Genomic DNA, 13,556 nt, shown 5'->3' on the forward strand with positions numbered 1-13,556 from the left:
AGTGATTGCCTTCATATGGAAAAACATCATATACCATTTCGGTCTCCCCAAAGAAATCAGCTGCGACAATGGACCTCAATTTGCAGGAAAGAAGGTCACCGACTTTTTTGAAAAATGGCACATCAAAAGAATATTGTCAACACCTTACCACCCCGCAGGCAGCGGGCAAGCGGAGTCCTCCAACAAGTCAATACTGAACATCATGAAAAAGAAGCTCGAAGACGCCAACGGACTCTGGCCAGATATACTACCAGAAGTACTGTAGACCTACCGAACAATGCAAAAAACGAGCACAGGAGAAACGCCATACTCGTTAGTCTATGTGACTGATGTAGTAATACCAGTCGAGGTCGGGGAGCCCAGCCTAAGATACTTTCGTGAAAGCGAACCCCAGAACGATGACAGTATAAGGCAGGAACTCGACAAAGTTGGGGAACGAAGAGATATGGCCTACGCGAGAATGGTCGCCCAAAAACAACAAGCAGAACGTTACTATTACAAAAGAGCAAATATCAGGCCACTTAAAGTCGGGGACTACATGCTTAAAGCTAAAACACAAGCAAGAAAAGATCCACGGGAAGGCAAACCAGGAACAAACTGGGACGGCCCCTACAAAATCACGACAGCAGCAAGCAAAGGGTCATTCACACTAGAAACAATGGAAGGAAAGCGATTACCAAACAACTAGAACATTACACACCTCAAGTACTTCAACTTTTAAAGGATGAGGTTCCCAAAGTCGCACTTTTTTCCCTCACTCGAGTTTTGTCCCAATTGGGTTTTCTCGAGGAGGTTTTTAACGAAGCGATAATGGGGATACTTCAGGATTGAAGTGTGCACACACAAAGACACCGGACGACTAGTTCAATGCTCGATCTCTCACTATTTTTTCAGTTCGACCAATTAAGGGACTAGATAGACCAGAACTGGGACTGAACTACCAGCCAGCGCCCGGAAAATATATAAATCTCTCCAAGAATATGAACAAAGCACAAGTACATGAAGTTTATTTCTGCTATCCCCAAGCAAAGGTTACATTCGACCTCGTTCGAATTACACCTACTTGGCCCACAACCTTAACTAATTAAAGGTTACATTCGACCTCATTTGAATTAACACCTACTCGGCCCACGGCCTTAACTAATTAAAGGTTACATTCGACCTCGTTCGAATTAATACCTACTCGGCCCACGACTTTAACTAATTAAAGGTTACATTCGACGTTGTTTGAATTAACACCTACTCGGCCCACGACCTTAACTAATTAAAGGTTACATTCGACCTCGTTCGAATTAACATCTACTCGGCTCACAGCCTTAACTAATTAAAGGTTATATTCGACCTCGTTCGAATTAAAACCTACTCGGCCCACGGCCTTAACTAATTAAAGGTTACATTCGACCTCGTTCGAATTAACACCTACTCGTCCAACTACCGTAACTGATTAAAGGTTACATTCGACCTCGTCTGAATTAATGCCTAACTCGGCCCACGGCCTGAACTAAATAAAGGTTACATTCAACCTTATTCGAATTAAACATGCAACGCGTTCGACCTTATTCAAACCAACTACCGGCCCTCGGCCATAATCGAACCTAGACTTCGTTTCAACCTCATTCGACCTACTTGAAGAAATTTATTACGATGAAGGCAACCAAGCAACAAAATCAAAAAGCGTACAAGCCCAAACAAAGAAAAGGAATCAGGTACGAATAACATAATTAACATTTCATACTTAAAATATTTTTCTACAAAGGCTCGAATACATGCCTGCAAAAAATACACACAAGCCTGCTACTAAACAAAAAAAGAAAAAGAAAAAAAATCTAAACATTGCCCGGCCCAGAAGCACCACCGGTTTGATCACCCAGGCCATGTACACCTACCTCTTCGCCTTCGCCATCGCCATCGCCAGCGGGATACTCATCCTTGTACCAGGCATCATGTTCAATTCAATCCACGCTGGCTCCCTCGTCATCACCAGATTTTGGTGTAGCGGGGTCATAACCACAAGCAAATTGAGCTTCACGTGCCTTAGCACGAGCATCCTCGAAGTCAGCTTCTGAAATAGCCCCCGCCCCCATCAGGTCCCTGAATATATACAGCTGAGCCTCGACGCGAATCCATTCCTCGTACAGATCCCGCGGAACATCAGGAAAAGAAGAAGTGCAGGAGGAGGACGGTTAAGCCAATAACTGCACCTTCTCGGCCTCAAGAGCAGCAACTCGATAACTAAGGCCCGAAGACTCTTTTTCCAGCTCCCATATCCGCTCATCAAGCCGCTCCTCTCTGAGTATGGCCATCTCCAAAGCACCCTCCCGCTCAGAACGGAGAATGCGGATCACGATCTCTAAAGCCTCTGTTCTCCTTGCAACCGATAGTTGGGCCAACTCCGCCTTCTCTAAACCCACTGCCTTCTCAGCGACCTCATCACTCAGAGTGACCACTTTGAGTTGACACTCCTCGAGCTTGGCGCACAACAAGACCATTTGGGCTTGATGGTAGGCACATTGAGCCTCGACCCCCCTGCTCACCTCGAGCTCCTCTTCTTTGTCCCTCAACGCCCCATCAAGAATGCTGCATTTTCCAATGACCCTCATCAATTCATCATTCTTCTCCTTCAGTTCACCTCGAAGAGTCTAGAAAGTGCCACTTCCACCGAACCGCTTAGATCTAGCGGAGCTTCTCACGGTATTCGCGATATTTTTGCTCCATCTTTTGGAAAATGGCCATAGGCCTCTCCTCTCGTCGGGCGCTCTCAATCTCCAAAATCACGGTCTTAAAGAAAGATAGAACGAGAAAGAACAAAACTGGACTCGGTATAAAAATAGAGAAAGATCAAAAGGATTACCCTAAGAGCGAGGTCGGCTATAGTCCTCGATAAAGTGGCGTCCTTTAGCTTCTCAAGGGTTTTACCCTCCACATCGGAACAGAGGGGACCAAGAGAAGGGACCACGTCTTCTTTATAAACCAACAAATCCTGGTCCAAGGGGATCGCAATGGTCTGCGTGGTCCCCTCCAATCTCACCTCAAGTCGGGTAAGTCCTTCCCCCATCATCCTCACTTCCTCGGCATCCATATCGGAGCCTGTATCGTAACCTTCTTCGACTACACTTTTTCCTTTTGTGTCAACCCGAGAAGAAGGAACCTCGGCTGGTAGCGAGGCCGATAGCTCATCCTGCCGTAAGATGTCAGGGACTCTTGCCGACAGACCTTCAAAATCCATCACGGGCTCAGGGAGAGACGTACCCTCCTTGGCCCCCGACGACAGCGGAATCGTGGGCGGTAATTTGGCATCATCTCCAAGTTCTATGGTCGTCATTTCTCGGACGACGAAATCCTCCATCACCGAACTCCCCACACAGATAACTCTTTCGCCGACATCTACCTATCGCCTCTTACGGGGAAGCAAGTTATCGCCATTCGGTGACGATTCCTCCTCATCGTCCTCGTCTACTAGATGATGCAAAGGGGAAGTCGAAAGCCCTGCTGCATGAATAGTCGACGATCGAGCAGACCTCACCGCAACAGAAGGAACAGAAGCAGCCTTCCTCTTACGAAATGTCGGAGTAGGAGCCTTCTGCCTTCTCGAAGGTCCTCGAGCTGAAAAAGAAAAATCAAAAGACTCTCACTTCCCATACGAAACTGCAACGAGCAGGAAACCATGAGGTCAAAATGGTATAGACAAAAGGTAATAATTATATATGCATAAATACATATAGACGAACTCACCCCATCACGAAAGGCGCAGGCCCGAATTTCTTGATAAAGGTTGGCCATTCACGAATCTCCACTGTGTGAGGCAAGACCTGGATGACCCAGTCATGAATGTCCCCGACCAAGGGAGGGGGCGAAGTCTCAGCTACACGAAGAGAGGATGGAATGTTAGACTACGACGAAAACATGCAAAATGAATGCTCGGCAAAAGGATACTTACGGGCGTAATTCTAAGCCTCAGGGAACCCGCTTGCATTGGCCACCACGTCCTCGGTCTTGACAAAGAAATAGTTGAGCCAGAACTGCTGATTCGTCTTATCATCCATCTTCACCACCAAATTTTTACTTTCTCGGTGGCGAAGGTGTAGCATCGTCCCCCTATAGAAACTAGGGACAAAGAGATACATCAGGTGGCGAAGTGAGACCCCACAGCCAGCCAACTTCGCATATCTCGTCAACATACGGATAAGCTTATAGATAAAAATGGAGAGTTAGGCAGGGCAGACGTCGTAGTAACGGCAAAATTCCTCCGCCAATGGAAGAAGAGGAAAATAATAGCCTACATAGAACGGATACGTATAGAACGCGCAATATCCTGGGCGATGTATTTATACCACATCGCACCCCGCCGAAATCATATCGATATGAGCCGAAATTTTGAACTTTGTCCTAAGCTCAGCGAGGTCGACCTCGTTCAACATCGACTCCGAGGCCTTAGGATCGTCTTCGGGCAACTTTGAAAAGTTAGCTCTAATCTTTTCACTACGAGGAATTATTTCCTCCACCGTAGGAAATCTCTTATCTTCAAGGGCAAATAGAAACACCACCGCCGTGAAAAGGCATACGTACCGCCAGGAGGATAGGGTCAGCCGCCATACCAGAACCAGAAGTTATATTAACCATATTTGTGAGAAAAAATATTTTAAGCACAAAAGGGTTGGAAGCAGCTGAAATAGATGGAATCAGGGGAGTGGATACACAATAACGAAGTAAAAAAGAGACTAGGGTTCAAATATTAGAGTTCAATATGGAGAATGAAGAAGGAAACACGGGGGATTCGATATTAGGAGTGTGCAAAACAAACACAAATGGCCTAAGATCCCTATTTATAAGAGTTCAAGCGCCAAAATCGATAAATCATGCCATCATTACTCAGCGCAGGTATCGAAACGGCAGAGGCACGAGAAACGACGCAAAGCATCAGGAAAATGCGTCATAATGGCGCATGATGTCATGACGTCATTCTCAAACAATGCATCCCCAAAGGTTGCAGCTCACGAAAAGTCATGTTGTAACCTCATCTAAGGCGCCATTATCTGACTTGCTCGCCCAATTTTGTCAACTACGATAAACAGAGTCCGCTCATCAAAGTCGTCCGGCCCCGACCTTAATAAACTGAGGAACTAACTATATAGGCCAAAATGAAGGGCCGGACATGAATCGGAAAGAGTCACTTTCCTCATAAGAGAAAGGATTGAAATTTCCATATTAATCGAGTATTTCTTCTTTTTAATATTTGGAAAATATTTTTTGGCGATTCGAATTTTTTAATATTATTTATTTTATTAAGACTAATGTCTATTTCTGGAGTTACTTTCTTTTTCTCTTTTGTAATTCTTTCTATTTGATTTTTGATTGTTCTTGTTCTATCAGTCAAATCCTTTATTTTGCTTTCTATCAATAAAGAATTTGGCCAATTTCCAGATTCAATTTGACTAAATAATTCATTAATTATCTGATTACTAATTAAAGAAAGAGTCGTTCGAGCTCGCCCAAGATGCAGCATAGTCATTGACCGAGGTGTCGACATGAGCCGTACTCGAGATGTTGATAGGGATCGCAGTCGAGATGCCAACAAGGGTCGAGGTCGAGATTGACTATTGATAATAAAACTTGTAACGGCTAACTTTATAGGATACTAAAAGGGAATATTTTAGTGAATATTCCATGCATTTATACTACCAGGGTTTCCTAGGGAAAAAACCTCATATATATATATAGAAAGAAGTGACAATGATAGGGGCATGTAATATTGATTTTGATAAGAACACTTTTGAGAAGGAGATTTTCTCTCTCACAAAAATACAAAGATTACCTTTTGATAAAGATTCTTATTGATATTATTCCCACCTTTCCACCAGATCCGAGGATTATTCATACGAATCTTGGACCTATCTGTCATTCATCATTGTCAGGAGAAATATTCGTTCAACCCATTCATCATTTGGTTAATTTTTCTCCTCATTTACTAAAAGGTCATTTATTGTAATTTATTGTTAGTTATATCTCCATTAATGTTCATGCTTTAAGAATATTTTGCACTCATTGTCATCAACCATTCACTCTATTTGTCCCATATGTTGTACGTTCTAAAGATTAGTGTCTAGAGTTATTATCCTTAACTAGATTTAACCCTTTTGTGTACATAAATTCAATAGTTTAACCGGAAGTTATGCTTTTTGGTCAAACAATCTCCAAGTAATATAGCGATTGAATATCTTAGGTCAAAACTCAACCCCACGTAGCAGTACTGCCTCATGTTGCTTAGGGGTCGTTTGGTAGGATGCATTAGATAAACTAATTATTTGGTATACTTTTTGAATCTATGCATTAGTTATACACCTTATTTGGTATTATCCTATGCATAACTAATGCATAAGAAACCATGGTATTGATAATGCAATAAGTTTTAGCGCATGCATTAGCTTAGTTAAAGACAACATCGTCCTTCAAAATTTATGCTTGATTAAAAATGCTATTATATTAATGCAAGTTTGAAATAATCCAAGAAAGTGGGAAATAAAATTATATCACTAGTAGATAAATAAATACTTAGCATATTTTCTGTTTTACAACAACAATAACAACGACAACAATAACATATACATAATATTTTATGTTTAAAAATAAATATTTAGTTCTATATTACAATATAGGTAGACAAATCAAACAATTTTTTTTAACCTTTTTCATATAAAAACATTCCTCAAACATATGTTTCTTTTAAAAAGATAAAGTGATGGATTGGTTATGATGGTATTTTTGTAAACAAACAATTCTTTTAGAAATTGTGCAATGTTTTAATACATCAAATCAAACAATAGATAAGAAATATACAAGCATAACTAATACCAGCATTATTAATACACCATATTTAACATTATTCTTATACACTCTACCAAACGACCCTATAATTTCACCCTAGAAGAGAGTTAAGGAGGGGGGCGGGGGTGTTGAAGCATTTAGAAGCTATAAATTTCAAGCGATAACTTGAATTCAAGGCTAGTTATAATTGAGATTTTGATGATGTTGCTCAAGTTTACCAACTACGTTTCTTGTTTTTTATTTTATTTTTATTTGGTCCATTTCACTACAACAATTACTAATTGGCCTTTGGCCCACATTTAGAAGCGCGTGTACGATCTATTCGCTTTATTCTTGTACTTCGAAATCTCCTTTTTAACCCTGACTTATATGACTTTCTTTTAAAACTCTGAAGGCGAAATTTGTCAAAATTCAAAATTGTCCAAATCTGGAGAAACCCAAAGGTGAGAATAAATATGGCAAGTGGTTTTTAGGTTACAATATGTAAGAAAGAAAAAGGTAAAGCACACTCTTCAATTCTAAATTAAAATATATTACTATATATATCTTTTGTATTCATATTGTTTTTACACACTATTGGAAAGCTTTGTCATTATTAGATTATTATATTATGTTATAATAAATTTAAGTAACCCTTTCTATTTTATTCATATCATGTCAATTAATTTTCAAGAAATCTTTAAAGCAAGGAAAATATTTATAATTTTCTTTTAAATTGCAAAAGATTATGTTGAACGAATTTTTTCTTAGGTTTGATATATTCATGAAACTCATATAGAAGGAGAAAAGACAAAAGAAAGGGAGGTAAAAAAGGAAAGTTACAGAGAAAATGGGAACCAAATATTCAGAGAGAAAAAAAAAAAAGAACAATAATTCTAGCTAACCAAACAGCACATCATCAGCATCAGCAACAACCAGAGATTGCTTTTCTCTAATCCATCATCCCCACCCCCCCCCCCCTTTCTTCTATCAGTTGGGGTTGTTTTTAGATTTTGATCACTAACCCAACTCTGTAAAGTTTCAATCTTTATTATCACCCAACTTCCCAAATTATCTTAATGTAAGCATTTACAGTTCATTTTATATCTAAATGCTGATTCTTGATCTTATTGACCCACTCTTATTTTTTTTGTGCTCAAGTTTCTTTCTTGCTCCTTGCAGGTTAATGTTATCTGGGGTTGTGTACATCATATGCACAGATCTTAATATTTCTTTGACCTAGCTGAATAACCCTGAGTCTTTGTGGACCTCAGCTAAAACAAGAACAAAGGTTAATGCCCTTCTTTTTTTTTTGTTGAGACAGTTATCTGAATAGGTAGAAAATTTCATATCTTTGATTCGGAAATTTTGATGCTTGTCTGCATCTGGGTTTTGCTTTATTGCACTACTTAGTTCACAAAGAATACACCTTTCATATTGTTAAATGAGAGAGAATGTGCATCATGTGGATTTGTTGGTAAATAACTTTTTGGATTTTATAGGCTCCCTTCAGTTGCAATAGGCTGATCCCTGAAAATTTTGTAATTCACAGCTGTCTTCTTACTGCTGAGTTGTTTATAATACAAATTACACACTTTATCAAGAAAAAGAGAAGGAAAACGATTATGGAACAAGAGTTGATTTTTTAGCTCTTTTCTCCACGATAGAAAGGAAATTTAACTTCACTATATTTCTGGGATTTCTTCATTTTACTTGCCTTTTTGTTATTTTTTTTCAGTTGAAAAGGAGATATTTATTCGTTTAGGCAGGCACGAATGCGGATCATATTGAGCTTGTATGTTGTTTTAGGGTGGTGGAAGATAAGGATTTTGGATGGATGAGATCTTCACTGGTTCGCTAAAAATTGGTTTGATCATCTTGGTTTTGCTGCTTAGACCTTTCAGATTGATGGAAGTTCCGTTTTGAGAGTGTTTCAATCAGTAAAGCACTACAACCACAAGATTATATCTTCAAGTGATGATCAAGCAGCTACTCAATAGGCTCCCTAAGAAGCCATCCAAGTCAGCAGACAATCGTGATGGAGGAAGCTCTGCATCACCGTCAAATGCTTCAACTAGTTCAAGAAGCAGTGATTTGTCTAGTTCACGGACTGGAAATTCGAGTGCCACTACTGTTTCAGGAGTCACTTCTTCATCAACTCCAGGACTGAATCATGGAAATAGGCTACCACAGTCTGTAAATGCTAAGGTGAATGGAAGTGCAGCGGTTTTTCCGTATGAGACCTTACCTAGTTTTAAAGATGTACCAAGTTCTGAGAAGCAAAACTTGTTCATCAAAAAGCTGAACTTATGCTGTCTAATGTTTGACTTCACTGATCCAACAAAACACTTGAAAGAAAAAGACATCAAGCGACAAACACTAGTGGAGCTTGTTGATTATGTTAGTTCTGCGAATGGGAAATTCACAGAAACTGTCATTCAAGAAATAGTTAAAATGGTGTCTTCAAATCTGTTTAGGCCTCTTACTCCTCAGCCTCGTGAAAACAAAGTATTGGAAGCTTTTGACTTAGAAGAAGATGAACCCTTGATGGATCCCGCATGGCCGCATTTGCAAATTGTGTATGAGTTTTTTCTCAGATTTGTGGCATCACCAGAGACGGATGCGAAACTGGCTAAGAGATACGTTGATCACTCTTTTGTTCTAAGGTTATTAGATCTCTTTGATTCAGAAGATCCGAGAGAAAGGGAGTACTTGAAGACTGTTTTGCACCGTATATATGGAAAATTCATGGTGCACCGCCCTTTCATTAGGAAATCAATCAACAATATATTTTACCGGTTTATTTTTGAAACTGAGAAGCATAATGGAATAGCAGAACTTTTAGAAATTTTGGGCAGTATAATCAATGGATTTGCCCTTCCACTGAAGGAAGAGCACAAGTTGTTCCTAGTTCGAGCTCTGATTCCACTTCATAAACCAAAGTGTGTACAAATGTATCATCAGCAGTTATCTTACTGCATAACACAGTTTGTGGAAAAGGATTGCAAACTCGCTGATACTGTCATAAGAGGTTTGTTGAAATATTGGCCCATCACAAACAGTTCCAAGGAAGTAATGTTCTTAGGTGAGCTGGAGGAGGTTCTAGAAGCTACTCAGCCTCCAGAATTTCAGCGTTGTATGGTGCCTTTGTTTCGTCAAATCAGCCGTTGCTTGAGCAGCTCACACTTTCAGGTTAGTGGTTTTAGTTATTTTGTATTTTATTTCACAAAAACAGAAGGCAAGCCTTAACTTGGAAAATCTATTTCATCCCTTCAAATGTTCTTCCATCCCTCTCTCTCTCTCCCCAAAGTATCAGCGTAAGGGCCAAAGGAGCTGCATCCCAAGCTCAGCATCTTCCTCTCCTTCGTGCATCACGTCATTAACTGTAACTGGCAATGCACTAATGAGTGATTCACATCCTAGCTCTACCGTTTGCACATGAAACACTGGTTAACATAAGCTAACTCCCTTTTGGTTAGATTTTTCAGCCATTAGATTGCCACTCTTACTTCCAATTAGGAGAACAAACATATCTTTCTTGGAGCTGAGAATTGAAACTATTAGGTGTAGAAATCCTGCGTCCTCTCTTTTGAAATAACCTTGTTAGTACGACTTCATCGAGAACAATCTGTTTCCCTTTACATTCCATTTTCAAGTGTACTGTTCCTACTCTGTGATGCTTCGTTTGTAAAGTATGCCATCAGGTTTTGGATATAGGTTCTGGAGTTATCTATATCCAGCTCTTGTATAGTTATCCTGAACCTCAAATGCCAATAAGTTTTGCCTCGGGAAGGCAACTCTCACAATCATGGCAAACGGCTTGTGCTTCTATAAACTAATCCTATTCCATTCCCAAACCTAAAAGTGATGTTGTCATTGAACTCTTCTTCATGTCCCATGCCCATAGGGTAATGAGATGTTTGTGGTCCTCTATCCACATATATGTGTGCCGTACTTGTATGTGATCATTTTCCTCCACAAAGCCTATACCTCATGTCAAACCTCCAAGGCCACCTTATTAGACATGTGACCACCTCCCACTTTATCCCATCATTTGTATTCCCGCAAAAAGTTTCTTTGAAGCGTCTTCAACTTTTGGGTGACACTAGAGGGCGCATGCCTGAGAGACATGTAATATGTATGGATGCTTAGCAGAGTGCTCTTAATCAATACCTCCTTGTATCAAAAGTACTGTATTGATTGAGTACTAGGAAAGTGGACTCTGCAGGTGAATTTTATTAGCCAACAAACAGCAGTAATGTTGTTTATCAAAGGAACTCGCTAGGCCTTCAGAACAAAGGCAGTTCTGTTCTTTATACAGCTATCTAATTTTTCTATTATATATTAAGGCGTAAGGGCGAAGGCCTATTTAGCGCCTTGGAAAAGGTAACCGGTTAGGTTGACTTTGGAAAGGCAACTAAGGACCGGGTGAAGAATGAAAAACGTCCGCTGAGGCCCATGAGACAAAGTTTGCAGATGCGATCATGAATTGAACCAGATCAAAACATTCCGCTGTCGAAGTTCCATCTTACCTCGACATCATTGCTGTTGTCTTCCTTTCCATTTTGGTGTCAACGCATCAAAATCACTATTACCTCTTTCAATTTGGGCATTCCTACCGTTAGCTGTTCCTGACATCAGTTAGATACACAGATATGTAATTTCAGTGGACAGATTTGTCATTAGATTTGTTGAGTAGCTCTAGTTGATTTACTCCATTCGTTGGTATAGATCAAATTTGTGATCAAATGTGTGTATTTTTCTAGTTGTGTTGAGAGTAGATCAGATGCCATAAGATCAATGAGAAACATCTTGGCAGTACCCTCTTGGTTCTGACTTTTTGAATATTATTCTATATATTTTTATCAGAAAAAGATCAATAAGAAATATCAGGTTCGAGATGAATGATTAGCACTTCATTAGATCTACTGCAACCTTTATTTTGCATCAAGTTTGTACTTTGAATGAAGCTTGTTTAGGTTTGTTCTCTGTTTAACTTCATAACTCTCTTTAACTTTGCATCTGCAGGTGGCTGAAAGGGCTTTGTTCCTATGGAACAATGATCATGTTGAGAGCCTAATCAAACAGAATCGTAAAGTTATACTGCCGATAATTTTCCCTTCCTTGGAGAAGAATGCAAGAGGCCACTGGAATCAGGCGGTGCAAAGCTTGACATTAAACGTCCGCAAGATCTTCTCTGATGTTGATCCTGAACTCTTTGAAGAGTGTTTGCACAAGTTTGAAGAGGATCAGGCCAACGAAGAGGAGATAAAGATGAAACGTGAAACAACTTGGAGACGGTTAGAGGAGCTTGCTGGAATGAAAGCTGCAAGCAATGAGCCAGTACTAGTTTCTCCTAGGACAAAGCCTCATTCGCCGTCTGGCTAGAGACTGGATATCTTTGTTACTGTTGCTTTTTCCTTGATGAGCTGATCAATATGCTAACTGAGGATGGAAATTGCGAAAAGGAGGTGGATCCAATGAACCGTGTTACAGGTTTCCAATACAACCTGAAAATTTTGTTTTCCCAGGGCTCACAGTGTGATAACGCAAAATTGAGTTGGATACCAACTCTGTGCTCATTTAGAGGCAAGGACTGTACATATGGAATCGCGCAACTGGAGAACCTCAAGATTTTATAGTGTGCAGTCCACATGTTGCTGGAATTAATCTGGTTAAGTTCATTTGATCTTTGCTTTGTTGGAATTTGTATGATGAGACTGGAAAAGCATCATTCTTCAGGTATCTATTAATTTTTTTTTCCGTCTAAGTTCCTTTTAGGCTGCACTTGACATTGCAGCTTAGCATGAAATGTCCCTGTAGATAACCTTGAGAATATCGAAATTAAGATATAGTTGCAATGTTTAAGAACCAATTTTTTTGAATTCAGACTGCTTGAAATTAGTTTCTTAGAAGTTTATTTTTCTTTTTCTCTTTTGGGGCCGGAAAAAAAAAGAATAACTTGATCTTAGTGAAGTTGCTATTTTTGTCACTGTTAGAGCACCAAAAAATATTCTGTTTATTCTGCTTGGAGACAGTAGTTCAACGAATGGACAGATCAAATAACTGAAAAGAGCAGGAGAAAACATGCATAGCGGAAATTTTCTCCCACGTCTTTGGTTCAATGATAAGCATGACGTGTGATATGTGAGTTAGGCATACATCACGAGTTTGAACCTTGTTGCGGACTAAAGTTCAATATTTAAGTGGAGATGGATAGAAAAACGATTTTATTATCCATTGAGTTTCAAATCATGTGCTACTTGGACCTCAAGATTTCTCGATCATTAAATACTCCGTGAAACTGAATAGTCTTTCTCTAAATTTTTGGGTAGCCAGTTTAATGCACATGCAGTAGACACACGCAACATAATGAACAAATTGTGTGACTAAGATTAACTGATTAAGCATATTCCTAGGATTTAATCAAGAAAAATTAGTTGGGTCGGCTATGTAATATGTTATGTATATAATATCAAATTAATTATTAATTATTCTTTCGGTTTAGGAGTGTTACGGTTGTTCGATAAAAGCTGTATATCTGTCCATGTGACTGCCAACGGAGAAAGGAAACATGAGGTGGCATACATGTTGGCACAAATAATTCTCTGTGGATATCACCGCTTGTTCCGATCATATATTAGAGATCTAAAAATTACACATAAAAAATATTTGCAAAGGTATTTTTTTTTTAATTCAAATTGTAAGTATTATAATTTGTGACACTGCACATAATTAACATTGTAATAGGAGAA

General features: G+C 39.5%; 1 protein-coding gene across 2 annotated transcripts; it reads left to right on the plus strand.

Annotated features, from left to right (window-relative positions):
* The first annotated feature begins 7,609 nt into the window (after positions 1–7,609).
* LOC107799077 (serine/threonine protein phosphatase 2A 59 kDa regulatory subunit B' eta isoform-like) lies at positions 7,610–12,686 on the plus strand. 2 transcript variants are annotated; one of them, XM_075234596.1, is made up of 4 exons: positions 7,610–7,882; positions 7,984–8,092; positions 8,611–9,993; positions 11,830–12,686. In XM_075234596.1, exons 3-4 carry the CDS (start codon positions 8,779–8,781, stop codon positions 12,187–12,189), a joined length of 1,575 nt encoding a protein of 524 aa, XP_075090697.1. In that variant the 5' UTR covers positions 7,610–7,882; positions 7,984–8,092; positions 8,611–8,778; the 3' UTR covers positions 12,190–12,686. The 2 variants fall into 2 exon arrangements, with proteins under 2 accessions (XP_075090697.1, XP_016477639.2); XM_016622153.2 differs by having other exon boundaries at positions 7,615–7,882; positions 8,540–9,993.
* The last annotated feature ends 870 nt before the right edge of the window (positions 12,687–13,556 follow it).

Source organism: Nicotiana tabacum, chromosome 17, assembly GCF_000715075.1.
Source record: "Nicotiana tabacum cultivar K326 chromosome 17, ASM71507v2, whole genome shotgun sequence".
In the NCBI taxonomy this organism is placed as follows: Eukaryota; Viridiplantae; Streptophyta; class Magnoliopsida; order Solanales; family Solanaceae; genus Nicotiana; species Nicotiana tabacum.

Coding starts and splice junctions, on each gene's coding strand:
- LOC107799077 (XM_075234596.1), top strand. CDS start 8,779: ATGATCAAGCAGCTACTCAATAGGCTCCCTAAGAAGCCATCCAAGTCA. Junction 9,994..11,829: donor TGAGCAGCTCACACTTTCAG/GTTAGTGGTTTT, acceptor TTGCATCTGCAG/GTGGCTGAAAGGGCTTTGTT.